At 37.2% G+C, this 21,892-nt stretch overlaps 2 protein-coding genes across 2 annotated transcripts; both read right to left on the minus strand.

The window, feature by feature from the left end:
• Positions 1–847: 847 nt before the first annotated feature.
• LOC114536251 (solute carrier organic anion transporter family member 4C1-like) lies at positions 848–16,107 on the minus strand. The gene is made up of 10 exons (XM_028557577.1): positions 16,026–16,107; positions 9,951–10,154; positions 7,396–7,587; positions 6,208–6,560; positions 4,675–5,077; positions 4,111–4,285; positions 3,406–3,565; positions 2,824–2,996; positions 2,115–2,329; positions 848–1,597 (listed from the first exon to the last, which is right to left on the minus strand). Exons 2-10 carry the CDS (start codon positions 10,135–10,137, stop codon positions 1,473–1,475), a joined length of 1,983 nt encoding a protein of 660 aa, XP_028413378.1. The 5' UTR covers positions 10,138–10,154; positions 16,026–16,107; the 3' UTR covers positions 848–1,472.
• Positions 16,108–18,220: 2,113 nt separating this feature from the next.
• On the minus strand, positions 18,221–19,195 carry LOC114536219 (kelch domain-containing protein 8A-like). Its single transcript, XM_028557547.1, has one exon. The coding sequence runs from the start codon at positions 19,193–19,195 to the stop codon at positions 18,221–18,223; it is 975 nt and encodes a 324-aa protein (XP_028413348.1).
• Positions 19,196–21,892: the final 2,697 nt, after the last annotated feature.

Raw genomic sequence — 21,892 nt, forward strand, 5'->3', positions numbered from 1 at the left:
CACAAAGGAGAACTAGTTGCATTAAGTATTGAAGGATTCTTTCCCCGTATGATCGCAGAAAAAGTGAGAATTTTAAAAGGTGGTATGCAACTAACCTTGGAGAGGTTCGAAGAAACTAAATCCTACTCAAGCAAACATTATTTAGCTGCTTCAGTCATGCTGGGTTTGGCAATATTGAAAGATATAATAGGATCCTAATTAAAGAAAAGTATCATCCAATTCTTCAAGGACATGGAATTTCATCTGGTACAAAGATGATTGCGCGTTTAACTATACATGATAATCACCCTAAGCACATGCACATCTTCTATGTGCAAGATATCTTTTAGAAGCAAACTCGTTCCGGTGATCTCGTTCTCATGGCTTTCCACCTCAAATTCCAGATCTAAAACTTATGGAGCACTTGTAGGACCGTTTTAACCGGGAAAGGACGAGGCACAGACCCACCAGCCAGGATGACTTGAGGCAAGTGGTCAACGAATGCTGGCAAGGTATTGAACGTGCGACATTAAAAAACTTATGGAATCTATGCCAGCAAGAATAAAGGCTACTTCAAGAGCAAAAAAGAGGGATACTCAGCAATGACATGTAATGCATGTTTGCACATTAACATACGTTAAATGAATATCATAACATCTCATAGTTGTTGTACAGCATGTATTTTTCAGTTTACTTATTTACTTTTTTCTAGTTCACTTGTCGGTAAGGTTTTCGGTAGAAAATTAATATATGCTGCTAAAACAATGAAATACAGTCGCTGGACTCAAACTTTTGCCTCCTACTGTACATTACCTTTAAAGATGATGTAAATCCGTTCTTCACAAATTTTCTGCTCATAACAATTGAAATAAACAAAACTCCAAAAGTTTTAACTCTAACATTGGATGTTGAAGTCCCAGAATATTAATGCCTTGTTTCCATTAAATCGTTAGTGTCGTGAACATGTCAAGGTGGGTGATGTGAAAGAATATTGCAATATGTGTGCAGTCAACAGTGACTGATTTGAATACGGAAATAAAGACAAATTTATACAACAGAACTATTTCTAATCGGTGAAAATTACTTTCACGACAATTACGATTAAATGGAAACCAGGTTTAATATTCCAACAGTCATGTCGCGACACATAGAGTAGAAAGCTTTAGCAGTGACTACGAGTATGACTACGAGTCATTTTCGCACCAAGTTGGTGCTTTTGCTTACGCCATCTGACGAAACTCGTGGTCGTTGGGCTGTGGAGTACGAAATTTGCCAACAAACTCGTACTCAATAACTCGGCGACTAAAGCTCTTTACTGCTAAAGCTACCTAATGTTGCTTTCAGATTGATGTAAGCAGAAGATATGCGGAGAGCGGGCTTCATATCATCTTTATATCATCCGCCATTTTCATCATTCTTCCTATCTGTGCTCAATTTCTTGATTAGATTAACACGACGAGTGAAAACACATATTTACAAAACTTTTCAAAGCATTACAGAGGTGTCTCATCGGGTGGCACTGGATCAGCACCTTCGTTTTCGAAACCAGCGATTTCCGCTTTCGTTTGGTTCGGTTTGCAGAAATACCAGGACAAGAAGTAGAAAATGGTTGTTAACACTGAAAGAAAAAATAGCAAATATAAGCACAAAGCAACAATGTTTGATTTGTTGAACTTATCTGCTGTCTTAACTGATTTCCACCACGCTTACGGAAAATTGGAAAGAAAGTAAAGAATTCTGCAACAAAATGCGCAGCCTGATTTACACACATTAGCCGGTATCATGCAAATGTGGGTTTAAAAAGCCAAGTTATATCCTAGCATGCACTTTTTAGAGAGAGTTGATACAAAAAATAGCAAATGATACAAAAATAAAAAAATATTATTCACCAAAAACAGAACAAGTTTGTGAACAGAACAAGTTTACGGAACAGGCTCACTAGTGTCGAATATTACCTCAAAGTTATTTTTACCGCAAAAGAGACTGCTTTAAATTGAATGTCTTCTGTAAGGGCTCAAATGTTGGGTTCACGAGATGTTACCAGATATAATTCGACTGCGTTTCTTAGCTTTCGCAAAATGGAAAAATTGAAAGCGCGCATCGGCCACTCCTTTTTCAAACAAAATTGGTCATACCTGCAACAACCACACCAAACAATGTAATATTTCGACTCAGTGACACGATATCGTAATCAAAGCATCTTCCTTTTCTTCCACATATATTTTGCCATAACCGGCAGGATTCATCCACTATGTGACCGAATACAATGGGAGAAGGAAGAAGACCGATTGTTTTGTAAATCACATACGTGACCCCGGAAGCAAATGCACGTTTGTCATCAGGAACACACCTTCGGGAAAATATTGAATGATAAAACTTGGCAAAGTTGAGCATTCCAGCTTTTACTACAGTACAGCAACACGCCTACGCCTTGTGGCCTCGTGAAATATTTGGCACTCTTTCATCGAGTTTAAAAGCAGCATTTCCTCATTAAAATTCATTAGAATATTATTTTTCTATGACACTTGTGGCTTGAGCTATTATGTGGCTATAAAATGCCTATACTTTAATTTAAACCACTACAAGCAGTTTATGTTTTCTGACGGTTGTCAGAGAGTTCCTCTTGTTCAAATTATCGCAATACACGCGTTCGCTTCATTCATTTTAAATCTAAATATTTCAGCTCAATAAATAGATCATTTTGTTAATATCCACAGTTTAAGCTATCATAAGTTTCAGTTTTAACAAAAGCATATAAACGTGAAAGAGTGGGGGAAAGTTAAAAACAAAGTACGCATACATAAGGTTAAAAACAAAGTAAGTACAGAAAAATAGTCATCTAACCTTAGGGTAACTGTTCTTGTTGGGACAAGCGCTGTAAAGCGAATTACCGACGATATGACGACGACCACCGAAAATATCACGATGTTCTTACAATTCCGATCACAGTAACCAAGTCTAGCTGAACCTCCCTCTTTTCTAGTCTTGCCTGGTATGCAGGAGCAATTTGAGAATGTCTAGAACAGAAAGTTAATTGGAACTTTTCAAAATAGGGCTTTGGAATAGTGTGTTCGTTTCATCACCGCACTGTTATGAAGTTTATATTCTTGAATGCTCAGCTTGTCAGTGATGAAGCCTAATCTCTCCACTTTGTATAAATAAACATGCGAAACACGTTGGGAATGTGTTGAAAGACCTTGCATGCCTCTCAGGCCAGGTATTTAAATAAACACCTTTTCATTTACCAGGCTTATGTAATCTCGCGCGCTTATATGTGTTTTAGCCAATCAGCGCTCAGAAAGTTTGTCAAAATAGAAATCCATTCTGGAATCCGTCACCAAAAAAGAAAGAAAAGAAAATTCCTGGAATTGAACTAGTCCCGTTTAAGTTTTCTTTGCATAAGAACAAAATTTCGTTAATTCTGACCTTGTTACGATGTCGTTGTGTGCAACCAGCATGACACGAATCAAAGTATGTCAAATTATCAGATCCACACACAGGCGAGAACGACTTTAGAGAACAACCACAATTCTTATTACATCGGGATTTCAGTAAGCCGAAATTGCTTGACTGATTACGGTTCGGGCTAAAGAAAACAATACAATAGTAAGAATGAATGGTCTTGCATTCAACTTTTTAAGGTAAAGCAACATGAAATTGCTGTGCATAGAAAAATTAAAATCCAGCAACAATTCCAACTGTTTGGATCACGCTGTTGAAACACGGAAACCTGTTGGCATAAAATCATGAAACCTCATAAATTCCATACTGGATTCATTTAAAAATTTTGAGCGAAATGCGCTTGCTTTTTGCGAAAACTTGCTGTATTCGGATAATAATGTTATCCATGAAACAGCGCAATCATTAAACAGCGCATGTGTACAATAAATGTCGTTTTTCTCTATAGTTATATAAGTCTAACTCAGAACGATCTTGGAACTCAAATCTTGACATTAAACTTTAATTGTTTTACGTTAAAGCATCAGTGGCCATAAAGATTTGTAATTAGCTTAGCCTGCTTAGGTACTTTAGAAATCTTCAGACCGTATAAGGTTTCAAATTATTCAGAACGGAATGCCATCCAGCACAAAGAGCTGTCTTCTGGCAGAAAATAACAGGCATTACTTTTACCTGCGGTATTGTACAGCAACGCCAGCAATATTTGCATTTTCGCAAGCTGGTATCAAGTATATTAGGGTTCCTCCAATTACCAGTAAATTACAAATGGCGGTCGCGGCTGCAGCCTTCTTGCATGTCGTCTTCAATGAAAACAATCGAACAATTATAGACCCGCTGATAATTCCAACTAAATGACAAGAAGAGCAAAGAATGTCCTTAAAATCAACTAAACTTTAGTAGGTACATTTTAAATTAGAGCTGTATAGTAGTTTATTCAGCTTTACCCTGGATCTCCCGGCACTCCAATTAACTCGTGCATGGTGAAAGCACTGTTATATTTAAACAGTGTACAGCACTGTTCAGAAATTTAATAACCTAACTGAACATATATATAGTTGCGTGTTTCGTTAAATAGACTTCTATAAAAGTCTACTCTTGGCCATATTAAGTTACAATCTCATTGGGAAACGGCTTCAGCTTTATTTATGTTAAAATGATGTAAAAAATTCATATTTATATATTTTGACAGGAATTAATTGTTACGTGATTTGATAAAATGATATATATTATACTCACTCACTGCTCCCGTAAAATTTATGATCGCTAAAACGTATCCAGCCCGGACAGCATCCAGGCCAAACTTCATGCGTAATATTTTGGAGAAGAATATGGCTATCGCTGTAGAATAGAAGAGCAAACACGTCAAACCCAACGTATTGAAGACATAGGTGAGGTTCTTCAAAAGGTCTTTCAATTCCGATGGAACTCTTCTCAGACTTGGCTGTTTTGAATCGTTGCTCGGTTTAATATTCCCCTCGCGAATGTGATTTAGCCGTCTCTCCCTCGCCCCAGGCATCATGCGAGGAAATCCAGATATGACGAAAGAACAGAGAATGATAAGCACTCCGAATATAAGAAATCCCATCCACCACGCTCCGATCCACCGCGGATCCTTCGGCGTTAACCTGAAACCATTAGGCTGAAAAGTAGAAGATCACGAAACTATAATTTATTTCAATAGCTGAATATAATACCATCAGGTAGAAATGAAAATAAATATGGAGCTGTTTTGATTGGCCGAAATATTCCTCATCGGCTAGTTTTTTTTAACACTGTAGATTTCAGTTAATATATATCTTAGTATGCCAATAAATCAATATTTCCCTGTAATTCCAAGTCTGTATCTTTGGTGACCAGCTTGACTTATAGGGCTGCTTTTCACTGTCGCGTTTTTGTGCACGTAAACCCACCTGAAAGCTTAAAACCTTGTTCTGCAACCAATATCTTTAGCCAGAAAAACACACCAAATCGTCCACAGAATCGAGCCTTATGCATCTATTCAATCGTTGATTTCGTTGAAGTATCATTTAAAACACTTTGACCTTTTACGTGCGTGTACGTACAAAAAACGCGACGGTTGAAAACAACTCTTACTATGATTTTTTGCACATGTTTCATTCAAACTAGAAGGCGACTGAAGATTAACATTATTTTCATTTGAATTTATTTTACACGAAAACAAATTGAGCTTAAATGACGACAGCAGTTTTTTTTTGGAAATAGTGAAACGTGAGACCGTGTCGTCCGTGTTGTTATATAGACGCATCACGTCATTTATTCGCCATTTTCACATTGTCTTTGACGTTCACGTCCTCATGCTAAATCTCTTTATAATATAAGTATGATATAACGAGCAATTTGATTGGCTACCGCGCGTGCATTGTGAGGCCATAATGCACGCTTCTGGCTTTTGAAGTTTTTGTTGCTAAGCAACATCTTAAATAACATGTAAGGAGAATTTCATTATTGATCAAATAAATAAATGTTGTTGTTGCCCTATGATTTCTTCTTATATTATAAAAGAATTAAAAAAGCTCGTCGCGTGCCTTTAATGCATGGGAAATGTTGGAAGAATACTCGAGAAGCTTGTAAAACACTCGGCTACGCCTCGTGTTTTACAAGCTTCTCTCGTATTCTCCCAACATTTCCCCATCGTGCATTATTACACCATAAAGGCACGCGACTCGTTTTTTAATTCTTAATTAATGTTCGTCAACCAAGTCAACAAGATTTTGATTGTATAAAAAAAGTATTTGTACGCAATAATACCTGCTCTATATCAACGTAGATGCTTAAAAACTTCCCACCAATTATGAAGCCGATGCCGGGGGATATAAATTGGATAACGTTACAAATTCCCAAATACAATGGGAAGGATTTGGGTTTGACATTTTCATCCAGGTATGCATTGAACAGGGAAAAATAAGGTGCGCTACCAGCACCCATGGTTAACATAGCTATGATAAACACTGCCAGGTAGTACCAATCCCCTCCGCTGTTTTCACTGACGCATTGCGCCATCGTTCCGTTCCCATGACTACATAAACCTTGGTGACGTGAACTCCCCGGATAATACCGACCAATCATAAAGTGAGGTATAGCGAAGATAATTACGCCAAGACCTGTAACCCCAGCCAAATATGAGTAATACTTTAATATACTAGAGGTGGATGCGAAGGAGACTAAAGATGGTCATCGGTCTGACTACGGGTTGAATAGACTGAAAAGCTTTTGAAGCTTTCGAATCATCTCACAACATTTTCGACATATTTTTCAACACTTTTTGTAAACGTTTTAATAAGATTTTGCAATTTTTCTAGATTTAAATATTCTTAGGGGGACAATGTAGTCCACCTGGAATGCCTATTGGAACCGACCGCCTAGTTTGCCTACGTGAAAAAGGTATTGTTAGAAAGCATAGATAAAAGTTGTTAGATATATGCACATCATATTATGCCCCTCGGGATTGAATCGAGCCTACGATTAAAGGTTGAAAACCTCGCTGGCTCGCCTCGATGGCAGAAATTGTTGACACGAACCTTGTCATTCTAAAAAAGCTGGTCTAAAGACTCGTCAAATGAATTTTCCAGAAAAGACGTTGTGTTACCTAATAGAGCCAGTTAGAGGCGATGAAAAGACGCGAAGTGTTTTTCACAAGATGCCTATTTTTTTTTTTAAATCGCCTAAAGTAGATCATGCGTCATCGCTTCAGAACTGAAAACAGGCCACTTAGTAGAATGATTATGGACACCTAACCTACAGTTATTTTGGAAATATGTTGAAGAACCTAGTTGAAATTTATAATAGTTCCAACTAGTTCGTCTCTGGTTCGACAGAATGCCCTATAAATTAAGACCACGCCCTAATCCTTAAGGCTTTATCCACCCAAGGGGTACGCTCTTGTGAGAAACTTATTTACGGATTTTACTAAACAGCAGACGTGTCATGTATATATACCTGTCACTAAAGCGCCTCCACTCATTAATCTTATTTTATTGCCATAATCTCCATAGTAACTGATAAACACAACAATCAACAATCCCGAGATGTCGTTCGACGCCGCAATCACCCCCAACTCTTTGGCAGAGAAAGAAAATCTTCGCTCAATACTTGGCAAAACCAAATTCGGCAAACCCCACGAAGCTATGCCTGAATAAAAGAAAGTGATGTATAAAATATTATATAAAGCCTGGAGCAGTGGGACAATAGCGCACAAGGACTGACGGAGCCCTCACGTACACATTTTTAATATTTATTTTTAATCAGTCCTTAACCTGGCCGGATTTGAAGGTATTAAAGTCCATACGGCTTAAGCATAATGAGGAACAAATACCATGAAGTTTTAGGGTAGGCCAAGGGTAGACTATTTCGTACTTCTCTTATTTCTGGCATGGATTATATTCTTTGGGTTAGGTTTTATTATGCTGCATGGGGACTTATTTGCGTTGCTTTTAATGATTAGGCCCCTACATTTAATCTAACTGCAGATATTTTGTATTCTATCGTTCATAGTGCATGTGGCCTTTCAGTCTGAAAGAGCCACCATTACACACACACATTGAGAAAATCAACCAATTTTTAGCACTCAAATCAACCAATTGATCTAACTACACTTTATACAACCTGCCCAGATAAAAAGAAATAAAGTTTAGCCCCCCCCCCCCCACCTTCTTTGTATTCAACAAAACAAACATATGTAAATTAAGACTGGTTTCCATAATTCCATTTAGTCATAATCGAACATGCCAAGGTGCATGGTTGATGTATTAGAATATTGCTATGTATACGTGCAGTGGACCCAATTTACATAAAGAGAATAAAGATAAATTGACAATTGCACTATTTCACATCGTTGAAGAAGACGTGTTTACGACAATCACGACTTGATTAATTGTAACCAGCACTTAATGCCAATATCTCATTTTCGGCTATAAATCATCAACCTATAAATCATCAACCTATAAATCATCAACCTATAAATCATCAACCTATACATATACAATTGTGAATTGTCACTACCACTATAATGACAAGCTTCTGTTTCTAGATCATAAATTTGTTGATGTACATCTTCAAGGACATTTTGCTGCCGCAAAGCAAAATAACTATTAATAACATCCCAAATCTATAATAATTTTTTTTTATATTTCGTCAATCATTGAACCAATATATTGTCATGGGAAGCCATTCGTTATACGATTAGAATCCTCACACGTAAATATGGTAAGAGTTCATTCGCATTATAAAACACCGAAGGTAAAAGTCAAAACCTTCCCATTTTATTAAAAAAATTAGTAGACATCTCAAACAAATTCTTCACATTCATCAAGTTAGGTATAACCCTATCTTTTCCGAATATTCACTCACAACCTTCCTGACTAACAAAAAAGACTTTCGCTGAAGACTTCTGTAAACTCTCGTGCACGATAAATTCGCTTCGTTTCGTGCGCAAAAATGAGAATATCACTGAGAGAATTTTGAAATAGAAGAATAAAAAAACTTGCGAATTTTGGCCGAAGAATGCTGTTAGCCAGTAGTATATAAAATAACCGCATTATGCACGAAACTACCTGCTGTTTCTAAAAAGCGAACAAAAACACTGATCTATACGAGCCTTAATTTAACAGCAGGTTCGTGTTCACCAAGAGACAACGGTTATTTGCAAAGGGTAATGCATTTAGTATATTTATCATTTTGGGTCCATATGATACTATATCTCCACTGTCTTTCAAAGTCACAAAACCGATAGCAATCCGGTATGGATAGGACCAGAAACGAAATGCTGAAATGTATGGATAGGACCAGAGACGAAATGCTGAAATGTATGGATCAGGACCAGAGATGAAATGCTGGAATGTATGGATAGGACCAGAGACGAAATGCTGAAATGTGTGGATAGGACCAGAGACGAAATGCTGAAATGTATGGATAGGACCAGAGATGAAATGCTGAAATGTATGGATAGGACCAGAGACGAAATGCTGGAATGTATGGGTAGGACCAGAGACGAAATGCTGGAATGTATGGATAGGACCGGAGATGAAATGCTGAAATGTATGGATAGGACCAGAGACGAAATGCTGGAATGTATGGATAGGACCAGAGACGAAATGCTGAAATGTATGGATAGGACCAGAGACGAAATGCTGAAATGTATGGATAGGACCAGAGACGAAATGCTGAAATGTATGGATAGGACCAGAGACGAAATGCTGAAATGTATGGATAGGACCAGAGACGAAATGCTGGAATGTATGGATAGGACCAGAGACGAAATACGAATCTCGTTAACACTAATTTTGGAGCATGTATTTAGCGCAACAATAAATCAGTTAATCCTCTCAGTCGATGATTGTATGAGCTAACTCGATCAATCACTGCATCGATTTGTTAGTCCCAACTAGATTTAATGAATCAGTAGTATAAGCCAATTATACTATAGTTTCTTAATCTACAAAAGAGGGATTTCAACGTCCCTTATTTAGAAACGCCGTCATTGCATAAATACCAACCTTGAAAGACGTTATAAACGCTGAAAACTGCGACGAACCATATTGGTGAACTTAGGAACTTGAGGGATTTCGGTCGAATCTTTCCCCATCCGAAGACGGTACATTCTTCCTTGTTTTCCGAATTACCCTCCGATTTTCCCAATGGCGCTCTTTTATTCGCAATCCCATTACTGTTTTGATCCTCCATGATAACAACTTGGACTCCTGAAGTGAAGAAGTGGCATTACCCTGTTATATAAGAGCTGACCGAGCTGTAAGCCCCCGTCTTGACACACGAAGGGCAGACATATCATTATAGCGGAACCTGTTTACCCCCTGTAAACATCTCCTTAGCAACAAGTTGCCAGGTCAAAATCGGGAAAGAACATTCTTGCTCATGTATCAAGCGATTAAATTACAACATGATTTGCCAAAGACTAAACCAAATGACAGATAATATCTTTGCCTTATTGCAAACAAAAAAAGCAAAATTCTTGCGGCGCATTAGATGACTACTTTGTTGGACTCAAAAATAAATCGCTTTTACTAAGCGTTAACAAAGATAACAATGAGAAACTAAACATAGACGGTGTGATAATTATACTTCACAAAGACAAAACCCTTATCAAAACTCGTCACGAATTAATCAGATTATCAATAGCATGCGGCTGGACATGAACAATGAAGGATCGCGTGTGTTGTTGTCGGTAACCATGGCAACTTTATCAAATTGAACCATTGCCATTTTGGTAGGATTAATAATCATCGATTTGCGCGATGTTTTACGTTTGTCAGTGCAGCTTTGTAACATGCAGAAAGCTATTAAAATTTTTTTAAAAAAAATGAAATATAGATGAATCTCAAATTCAAAATATTAATGATGTGATTAGCCCTCCTGCAATTTTATCTTTCATATTTTTGCTCAAATGAAGGCAATTTTTCAACTAGTAGTGGCCCTAGTCTAATACCAAGCCTGGTAGTCATTGATACTGATACTACTCTTGGTTTATCAATCCGCTTTGCAGCTTATTAAATTCAGATTGCAGCTTTATTAAATGCATCAGGATATGAATGAATTTCCTCAGTATAAATATTACTGTAAATAAAATTTAAAAAGTGGCCACCCTGTACAGGTGATAAGTCTTTTGAATGATAAGTCTTTTCTCTCAATGATAAAATTATTGATAATAATAGCGATTTTTAAAAAATGTAAATGTAATAATGGCGATATAGTTTCTGTTCCACCTTTTCACTTGATACATCGCCAACAAATACATTTGTAACAAAGCGAAAAGGTCACCGATGTTATTGAGGTGCCAGATCCAATTAGTTGTATTCAGTGTTAATAAGATCTGCACGTAATTTACCAGCGAAGAGCCATCGCCAACGAAGTATTAACATTGAACTGATCAAAGACCCGAATGGGAAGAGTTAGAATTTAAACACAACGTTGAAACAGCCATTTGAAATCAACGGATTTAAGAACATACATATAAACGCATTACACAAATTCATGCCTGGCGTACATTTACTCGTAATTGTCGCGAACAAGTTATTTTTACCGAAGAGAAATTGTCAGGATCTAAATATGTCTTTATTTCTGTATCAAATCGGTCATTATTGACTGCGCACAAATAGAAATATTCTATCACTTCAGCCACTTTGACACGTTCAGTCGTTCACAACAATTACGATTAAATGGAAAGCAGAGACCCATACGTCACATCTAACATCCTCATTTGTTGAAGAATTTGTTGTCGAAATCACCTTGTTTTTATTCCGTTATCAGTGCTATTCAGTGTTGCTTCAACTGAATCTTAGTAAAATGGTTTTCCGTGTGTCAACCATGTTTGTGAATGTTTGTGAATAATTGTGTAATTTGTGTTGTTATTGAACGTCAACACATACGTACGTGTAACTGATCACAAGTTAGCGCTGGTCAAGGGTCGGGAATGGCAAGTCGAGAATAATGCCGACGGTCGATATTTACTGGTCGCGTTTTTACAGGACGATGTTAAGTGTCTTATCACATTACATTTTTTGAATTTCACAAATTAGCCGAAAATGTCCCCAACATATTTTTTCAAACGAGCCTACAAAATTAACTATTGCATGTATTACATTAAGTTTGACCTTGTGCATTCATAAGTGCAAGACTCACAGCAAGACAGTTGATATTTCGAAAGGCATGTGAATGTGATATTAAATTAAGATAACTTAAAGCCACCTCCAGTCGACATATGGAGCGCAGCTGTATGCGTGTTTCGACCTTCTTTAACACTAGGGTATATATTGCTGCAATAGGAAAACTACAAACTCATGCACGAAACATAAACGCAGCATCATTTACAATGCGTATAATAATGCGTATATAATGTTAAAACGCATTAAGCTTCATTATCATCTCATTATCCGTTATTCGAATTCCATTCGACGCAAATGTTTGGTGACAATAAGCCACTGTAGTTTAGCGGACTATGAAATGAGCTTGTTACAGAATTCAGTTTTTATAAAGTTTGCAGTATCTATGTATATATTTACATGTGATCGAGTTTTGTAAATTGCCATTTTGTAACAATAACCACCAGTTTTTTTATGATTCGTTCTTTTTTCTGAAATCAATTTCATAGTTGATTGTGTTATATTGTTATCATCCATAACACTATACTTTGTATTATATTGTTATCAACTATAACAAAACTAGTTCGAATAGGTAAGACCCGGCCAAAGTTTTTGTCAGCGCACAGGCTCACATTTTTTCTGCTTTTTTACTTACTCGTGATTTCCGTGACCGTTCTTACATTGACAGAATCAAATTTATTGGGAGAGCCGATCATAATTATGTGCCTAAAAATATGGTTTATTCTGTTTTCAGGGCTCTCGAAGACACAGTATAAATTGACAAAAATTCTAAAAATGCATTTGCACAAACAAAAGTCTTAAAATTCATTTTCTCCCAAAACTTCAACACGCAATGATTGGTATGACACGAGAGCTTGGATGACGCGGGCAACGGCCAGGTGAGGACACATTGTGGCCCCGAGCGCAAGGATTAAGCAAACCTTCCGGACGAAGAGAAGGGTGTTAATCGCAGAAAGATTTATTGTTGGTTTAATTGAACGTCATTGTTGAAATAAGCCTGAAGTGTGATAATGTTTACCCAGGGTGGTCCCTTGATGAAAAATAATTTTCCGGGAAACAATCCTAAGATTCCGAGATAAAGTGTTTTTCACTATGGCATCACTAGACACCGCAGAAATTGGTGTTTAAGACGTTTCAACCCGAAAATCTAATCGCTGGTTCACAATTGTGCATTTCTGTATCGCCCTATCAAAGAGAAACCTTTTGAATATCTTAAAAAAGTTCAATTTTTCTTCTGAATACGCATTCTGCAATCTTTTGACAGCTCATCATACACATCTGACCGCTGTGGAATGGCCATTTTGAGGCTTAAAGTATACACAAGGTTATTAATTCAGACGATTCGTTTTTACCATGAGCAAGCTTCAAATCTTTTGTGCAAGACATATTTTCTTGAATATTTATAAATCTTTTTCCTCACCAAGTTTGAAGTCTAAGTATCGAGAATTGCGGCTAAGCCTATACCAATTTCCGCGGTGTCGCATCACTATGGCCTAATGATGAACATAACTTCTATATAGTATTTTTTCGACTTGAAGTGATTAATCTTACAACGAAATGAGATTAAAGTATTAGAATTCTGGTTCAGTTTTATGAGAATTGAGAATATGCATTCTAAAGGTTTTTGAGAAAGCAAAACTGATTCAGTTTGCTTTCGCTTCTATACCTTTGGCTTACCGCGGCTTTGTTCTACAACATTAATTTAAAAACCAGGCCATAGCTTTATGTGAACATGAATATATAAATATTACACCCCAAAATGAAGCCTTTCTGCAATTTCACTGCGTGTTTCTGCATGACGATTTTCTCAATTTCAACACTATATATATATATAATACTATATATATATATATATATAATATTATATATATATATATAATATATATTATAATATTATATATATATATATATAAATATATATATATATATATATAAAAGGATGACTTATTTTTGCTACCGTGCCCTCAGTATGGCAGTAGCACTGAAACAAATACAGATTATTTACATCAGCAGTTAAAAGTTGCAATATACTTCTTAGCCACAAAATGGTCTAAAAAACACCTAAATATACTTAAAATCATCATCAATCATTACGCTGCGAAACTATGGTGAACCAAATAAATCACTTGACCGCTGCCAAAATAATGTAAAACTTAAAGTACTGCTTACGTATGTAATTCAGTAAAGAAAACAATAATACTATAGCTACACGCGCCTGCATACATGCATGCGTTTCCTCAAATAAAAACAAATGTTTGTTATTTTGAATGATTATAATCCTTAATAAGCTGATTGTTTTGTGTACTTAGACAATTTAATCGGATTTTTAGACTGGTCCTGTGCTTCCTGATAAAAACACAATTTTTGGATACACGCAAGAAACTATAGAACGTCAAAGAAAAAAAAGATCTAGAACTGCTATCGTTTGTTGCAAAACTGCTATCCTCAGTGCGAAGCCTTGAATATTTTGTACGATTTATGTTTTCGTAATAGTTGAACGATACCGCAAAAGTATCTTTTCAGTAGGGTGTTAAGAGCAACGCAAATCAATTTAAGAGAGTTGATAATCAAAACATTAGCGTATTTGCGGTTGACTAATCGTGTACCGGAATTTACAAATTCATATAATTATAATACTATAACAGATTTCTACGCACATGTGAGTGGAATGTTTACGGTTGGTAAGAGATTAAACTAAGTATATATATATAAATCAAGTTTTATCTAAATAGTTTTTGTTCAATTCGTAGAAGTGAATATATGATGGATTTAACATATTTCGTATATCAGGCTCATTACCTTACGAAATTCGTGTCGCTCAACAACTGCAACTGATCAGCTTTGATTCCTAAAAACTACGTTGACCTTGAAAACTATGTACACATGCAATAGTATATTCAAGTTAGATTCACCGTTTTTTAACAATCACACTGTACGCTGTGTTAACTTTCGGATTTGTATTTTGAGCCTTCTCGCGAAACGTGACCCTTCCTAGCTCACAGGCATGTGAAAGACCTGAATTATTTTGGCAGGTTTTCATATCACATATTTCGTCGTAATTCACATGACGCAATTTGTGGGGGAGCAATTATAGAATACCAACCAATGACCAACCCAAATCCTAACAAGTGAATGCCATACTGCATGGACAACCATCTTTTATGCTACGTAATGTAAGAATTGGTAAAGAACGGAGGGGGGTTCTATCCACTAAAATTGATCCCTTTAACAGATCTTTAGAATAAAGCACTATTAACCAAGGTATTCTATTATTGTACGGCAATGAAATGCCTATTAATTTTATAGATATAGTATAACTATTCAAGTCTCGGACATTAAAATTCTTCACTGTAAAATTTGACCTGTTTCGATAGCGATCCGGAACCGTGTAAACTGGGCTATGATGAAACGTTCGGCACAAGCATCGATATAATCGCTGCCGTTTCACGCAAGAATTCAAGTATAAGACAAGAGAATAGAAATTTCTCCATTTTGTCATTTTTGCATACTTTTTAATCGCAATGTTTGATCTGTCCTGCTTATGACTTTATGCTAAACATTATAATGAAATTAAATCAGGCTTTGTTACAGGTCTAAATTCCCTTGTGTCCGACAGTTAATTTCATCAAAGGCAATACATTATTTTATGCTGTAAATTAGTTAATAATTTAGGCCCATTTTACGCGATACTGGGCCAGATTTATTGAGATTTTATACGTTTGAAAGCTAGACGTCGCGAGAATGGAATTCGGCAACATGTAAACAAAGCCTTACTTTGAGCGACTTCTTTCAAAGTACAGCGGCTACACGAGCCGTCTGCACATGAAGGACCTTATAGTTCTTTTGGCAATATATATATAGCATTTTTACGCTTAATTAACACACCCAGCTTGGCGCAGACCCTAATTCTCTATTACTTAAAGAATTTAGCTACTTCATCTCACGTGCACTTACCCGATAAATGCAAAACGTGTTTCTAGATGGTCGATTATGCTTCGATATACCTCATATGTTTCAATTCTCAGGAGGTGACAATGATACGTTCACGCGCGCCTCGTGCCAAACAACTGATTTACAGTGGAACGATACACAGCCTTTATTACCCATTTCCCTAGACCCTTGTTGGGCTCTGAGTGTATCTTGTTTGTTTAGTCAGATTACAATTCTTGCGTCTTAACATTTTTTGTTTTGTTTAAGTTGTTTGATCTCATTATCGATGTCAAGACAGAGCAAATCATTACTCATGCTTGATGAGTTCAAACTTATTAAAATTTTGATAGGCTCTGTGAAGAGTAAACTCATTTTAGATTGTAACTATTACTGTGGCTAGTTTGGCCGCCATCTTTGAAGCCAAAGTCCAGTGCCAGTCTCTCTTTATTGTTTCCACCGGCGCGATCGACACCGTGCTGACGTGAACAACAGAAATGGACAAGCCAGTGCACTTGAAATTCGGTTCAAATTGTCTTAAAACTTAGCGGCGAGGTTATCTTTTTTGCCGGATTCTTGTCAGTTTTTCAATTTAGTTCACGTGTTGTATAATTGTCTGCCATAACCAGTACGTCATGTATTAGTGAAGGCAATAGCAGCCATGTTTTTTAATCTCAGTCGAAGAGAACTAGACTCTAGAGGAGTATGATTTGCTATTATTGGCGGGAAGAAACCATTCCTAAATATTTATCGATATTTTTCATCAATATAGTACCATTCTTCATACATTTGCCGGTGAATAACTCGTTTATAGGTCTATCATATACCCATCCATCCAATTTTAAAATGAGGTGAAATCTATAACATCACTAAATACTGACAAAATGACATTTCACAAAGTATGCATGCCAGGGAAGTACAATTGCTTCATTATTCATAGCCTATGTATATTTTAAAACTAAGAGATATATTTTTTAATCCAAGCACACTAGAGATATTTTTAGTAGGATTAGTTAAAAGAATTGACATTTTGTGTTATATATCAATAGCTATTGACTACTTAACGTATTGTCTAATTGGCAAATGACGTACGAACTCTTGAAGGTCATAAACACTTGAATTCTAGGGTTGAAGAATATTACGACATAAGCTATCACTGTATAAATTTGTTTTATTCTATTACGCCAAACCTAAAACGCGTTCGAATGAGACAAACACTGTGTGTCAACTCAGCTTTAGATCTTTTAGAACTCAGCGAGTCAGGGTTGAATGCCTTGGACCGCGGGTAACGTAAACATTAGTAGAGCATGTAAAGCTGAGAAACGTAGTCTCGTATTTAAAGGAAATAGCAGTTTAAAATGTCAAGGACCAAAAAAGCGAACGATTTACCGTCTATCTTGAACTGGATTATCTCTATAATTAGATTTTATGACATTCTCCACCTTGCGATTCGAGATAGGTCAGAGTGCCGAAGTGCGAGTTAATTTAGGAAAATAATGAGAGAAAAGTGTAGCTATCATGTCGACATGAGTGTAGGAATCGGTGGAAACACCTTCCCAACTTTCTAAGTGATGAGAAAAAAGTTCCTTTTCAAAGAAAAGTACCTTTTCCGCACCAACAGCATTGGTATGCCCTTCTGAAATATATGGGCTTTATCTGAATTGATATTGTTGGATAATTGTGGGATTCGTGCATTTTGCAGTAGAGTGGCATTAAAACGATTTTTTAAGAAAACCTGGCTTGCCGCCAGCGATATTTGGGTAATAAGACCGGCGCATATACTGATAATATCGCATTATTTTGTAATAGTTTACATAATAATTACAAGGTAAGGTAGCTATTGTAGTGTTGCATGTAAATGCTTCAAATGTTTCACTGAGGATTACCTATAAGGGGATACCTTCAATTTTAAATTCTCAAAGACTCTTTAGCCATTGGAAAATAAACTTTCTTGTGGGTGCTCTTTTTGTACGAAAGAGTTCCTTTGAAACAGTGAGCCCCCTCCCCAGTCCCCAAAATTCTAATTTCGCACACGATGCAGAGAGCTGAAGGAGATGGAGAAACCTCGTCAGGGATAGGGGGTGGGGTTGGGGTATAAAAAGCATAGAATATTCGAATTAATATCATTGTTCCCAGCAGTGTTGTTTATAGAGTGTCTTATATTAGATTGTTTGTTTTACTAATTGTCTTCATAATATATGTCCTCACTCCTCATTATCTCATCATGCTGTAAATGGTCGACAGAAAGCATTATTCACAACAACTGCTGTAGAATGACATCTTATTTCTGATAGCGAGGGCAAACTTGTCCAAGAATTCGGTAAAAAGTTGAAACAATCTGTTTTGCCTTTAACTTCATCCTGGACCGCACCATCTACTACCACAAGCGTGTCTTCCACTAAAACAGCCAAGCAGGAAGCTCGCTCGTCTTCCATGACCAATAGAATCTCACTCCAGCCGGTTTTAGATTCATACCCGATAATCTCATTGCTCACTTCTCCGTTCTTGTCAATTCCCCCGATTAACAACATTGATTCATCACGACGAACAGTTGCCATTTGGTAAACAGGCGAAGGTAATGGTGGCATTTCAAAACACTGATTTGATGTTATGTCGTAGATTTCCACGTCCGTTTCCGCTCCCATTCCACCAGCAATTAAAAGTTTGTCATCGAATAGTTCCACTCCATGCAACGCGCGCTTTTTCTTCATGCGACAAAGTAACCTGGATGAATAAGGTGGAACAAGACGTAACTCGTAGATTGTATCGAAAAACTCTTTTCCGTCAGCACCACCGACAATCAATAAACGATCTTCATACACTACGCACTTGTGAGCTGCAACTTTTATAGGAAGATTGACAGCAAACCTCTTCCATTCCTGAGGGTCGTTATCTAAATCAAATACTTCAATGCTATCTGTGGGATCGTCGTACGAGGACGTGGTGAGGCCGCCACAGACGAGTATTTTGTTGTTAAATATAACACTTGCATGGCAATATCTTGCTGTTTTCAGCGCAGGTAGGTGGTTCCAGATTTGGCTGAATAAATCGAATCCCTCAACGGAAGAAACGGGTTCCCGTGACGTGGGATCTTGACCGGCGATAACCAAAATAACACATCTCGGGGTGTGCAGATTTTGACGAGACTGGTCAATAGCCGTCGTTCGTTCATTGCTTTCCCTAATCTCATTCCTCATTTCGCTTTGTCCGGCCTTCATTTCTTCCTTTATCTTGCCGTCCACATCGACGTGTGCCTCCTCTCTCGATAACGTCGAAAAAGCGGTTAAAAGCCTCTCTCTTCCTGGTAACAACCGATCGTATAATTATACGCGACAAACAATTTTCGATAATTCTTGGTGCTTTTCTCAGCGTCTCTACGGTCAGTTCTTTTTTACAGACTGGCCGACAAGCGTGCGAGATCTTCTCTAGATGTTCCTTGATGCACCCAGAACAAACTGAAATCGATTGTTTTCTTCTCGTATCGGGTCTTTTAAAACAGGAAGAGGAATCGAGCAAACAAAGGCCTCGTCAAAGAACGACTTCAAACAAACTGTCTCGTAACCCGAAGACTAATTCGCTTTGCCGTAAGTGACATCTTCTTGTTCAGGTTACGATTTCATTTCTTTCATTCTGTTCAAGAGTTTAAAGCATAATAAAGCGGTAGTTGTGATGAATGTAAGAATGTTCGTCCTGTTATATCGAGAATATGTCTTCTAGAAATGCTCATTCGAAAAACTGTCTTGTCATCAAGATTAAATTTGAAAACTATACGTATATAATTAGTTTCTGATAAGAAATCGTGATCATAGCAGAGCAGGTTAAAACAATCGAAGGGACTCGTCATGGTGCCGTTATCACGCTGTGCTAATAAGCACCCTCGCAACATATTTCTAAGGGTCTTGAAAATTTCCACGCAAGGTAGAAACAGTTGCTATGGCGGCGCTGGAGATTATTCAAAACAGCTGAAATAAGCATATTTTATGATGACTGCGCGTGATTTAAGTCAGGAAGTTGTATGTTTTCTGTTGCGAGTCTTTGGAATTTGTGCCGGGAAAAGCTAAATATTACGTTGAAGTGCAAAATTATGAAAAATCTATCATCTCCTGCGCGCTCAGAGCCTTGCAGCTACGGGTATAGCCGTATTATATTCAATGAGACATTTAAATGCAAATTATGTTTACATCGAGAGGCTGAAGTCTGCTAGGAAAGGATTTTCGAAATAACGTCAGAAATTTTCTGAAATATGGTTGAATAAGAGTTATTATAAAACTCAGCCTTAAATAATTACGGTTAGCGGTGCAACAAATGAAATCAGTTATAAGAATGTGACTGAATTTGTCACTATTCAAAACACTTACATAGTTAATACACCGTAAGCATTTAGGTAACGGAAATTATAAAATGAATGTAACGTGTGTACAGATTGATCAGCCCGTGTTTGGATCAGGCATCCTGACAAAATCTTCTCACAACTGGTTCATCCGTGCATGTTACGTAGGTTCTGATCGTAACAATTGAATTGGGGTTTCCAAACAATATATGATTGTCTACATTTTACATGTTTCTAATTTTTCTGAGCGACAAAAATCTCGATCTCATAATTTGAAAGCTTATATACCAAATATTTTTAGAAATATAGCACGGTTAACTAGATGAAGCCATATAACCTGATTTAATGCCATGAATATCAATGGTCCACTTTTACAATACGGAAACGTTTGATTCAGGCGACGAAAAGGGGATTTCCGAAAAGGTCATACTAAACTTAGTAAAATTGCCTGGTTTGGCTGCGAGGTATTGTAAAGTGCCAAAGATATAGCCATGTCATATTACAAATAGCCATGGCAAATTTTGTATACTTTTGCGTCATGGCCGGAAGAGTATAACCGCTATATATAAATTAGTTACACACTTTCGCCCGTAATACTAAAGTATACAAAAATTGCCTACTTCGCATGCCTATATAACTACCGTACTAACCTACATTTTGCAGCCAAACTTGGCAATTATACCATTTCAGTATGCTGTGGTGATTTATTTCCTTCTTGTTACCTAGATCACAAAAGTTGGTCTATTATTCAAATGGTCCATTGTCCTGCATTAAGGACACTTGTAACCAAAGTTGCAATGAAAAATCTTGTCGAAAAGAGTCGCTGCATCCCTATATAGACTTATCTTGGCAACTCTCTTTGCCTAAGCCCATCCTCTTATGGGGTATAAGGTGGTGGTGGATCTTGAAATACATCGGTAATATTAGTTCTTGTTGTGTGGGTTGTCTTGGGGGATATTGCCACTGTTCTGTTTGATGTTGTCGTAATAAATGCTGCTCCCGAAGTTTCAATAGGCTGTGGCTGTGCCCCTAAATTACTTCCGTAAAGTGGCTGTCCTAAAATACACCGACAGCAAACGACCAAAACGGGTGGAAGGATAAAACAGATGCCAACTATATAAAAATAAATACAATTATAGGAGTCCAAGCGGAACAAAATATCCCACATTTGTTATTAGAACCACAACATTCGTCCGGCGCACAGTCGCTATCAACGTTACAAGACCTGCCAACGCATTTTGGACGACAAATTGTCGAATTTACTCCACAGCAGTACCCGCCGCTTGAACAGTTGGCATTGTAGCAAACGTCTGCTTTCAAGAAACCGCTAACGGAAAGTGCGAACGAAGTAAGAAAATGATCGTTCTCTTCTTCATAAACGACATTATAGGTTGAATAGCTTCGGGTGTTTTGTTTTGCTACGCCATGGTTCGTCACTTCATTGTCATTGATATTTTCTTTAGGGTTGTCTGACTGTTTTGGCTCGTTTGAGGATTGGTTAGCAGAAGATCGAGCATTCATATGGTTGTTTAAAAACAGCTAAACCCGCCAGCTGGATACCGCT

This window comes from Dendronephthya gigantea, unplaced genomic scaffold, assembly GCF_004324835.1.
Source record: "Dendronephthya gigantea isolate DGI-Jeju-01 unplaced genomic scaffold, DenGig_1.0 000132F, whole genome shotgun sequence".
In the NCBI taxonomy this organism is placed as follows: Eukaryota; Metazoa; Cnidaria; class Anthozoa; order Malacalcyonacea; family Nephtheidae; genus Dendronephthya; species Dendronephthya gigantea.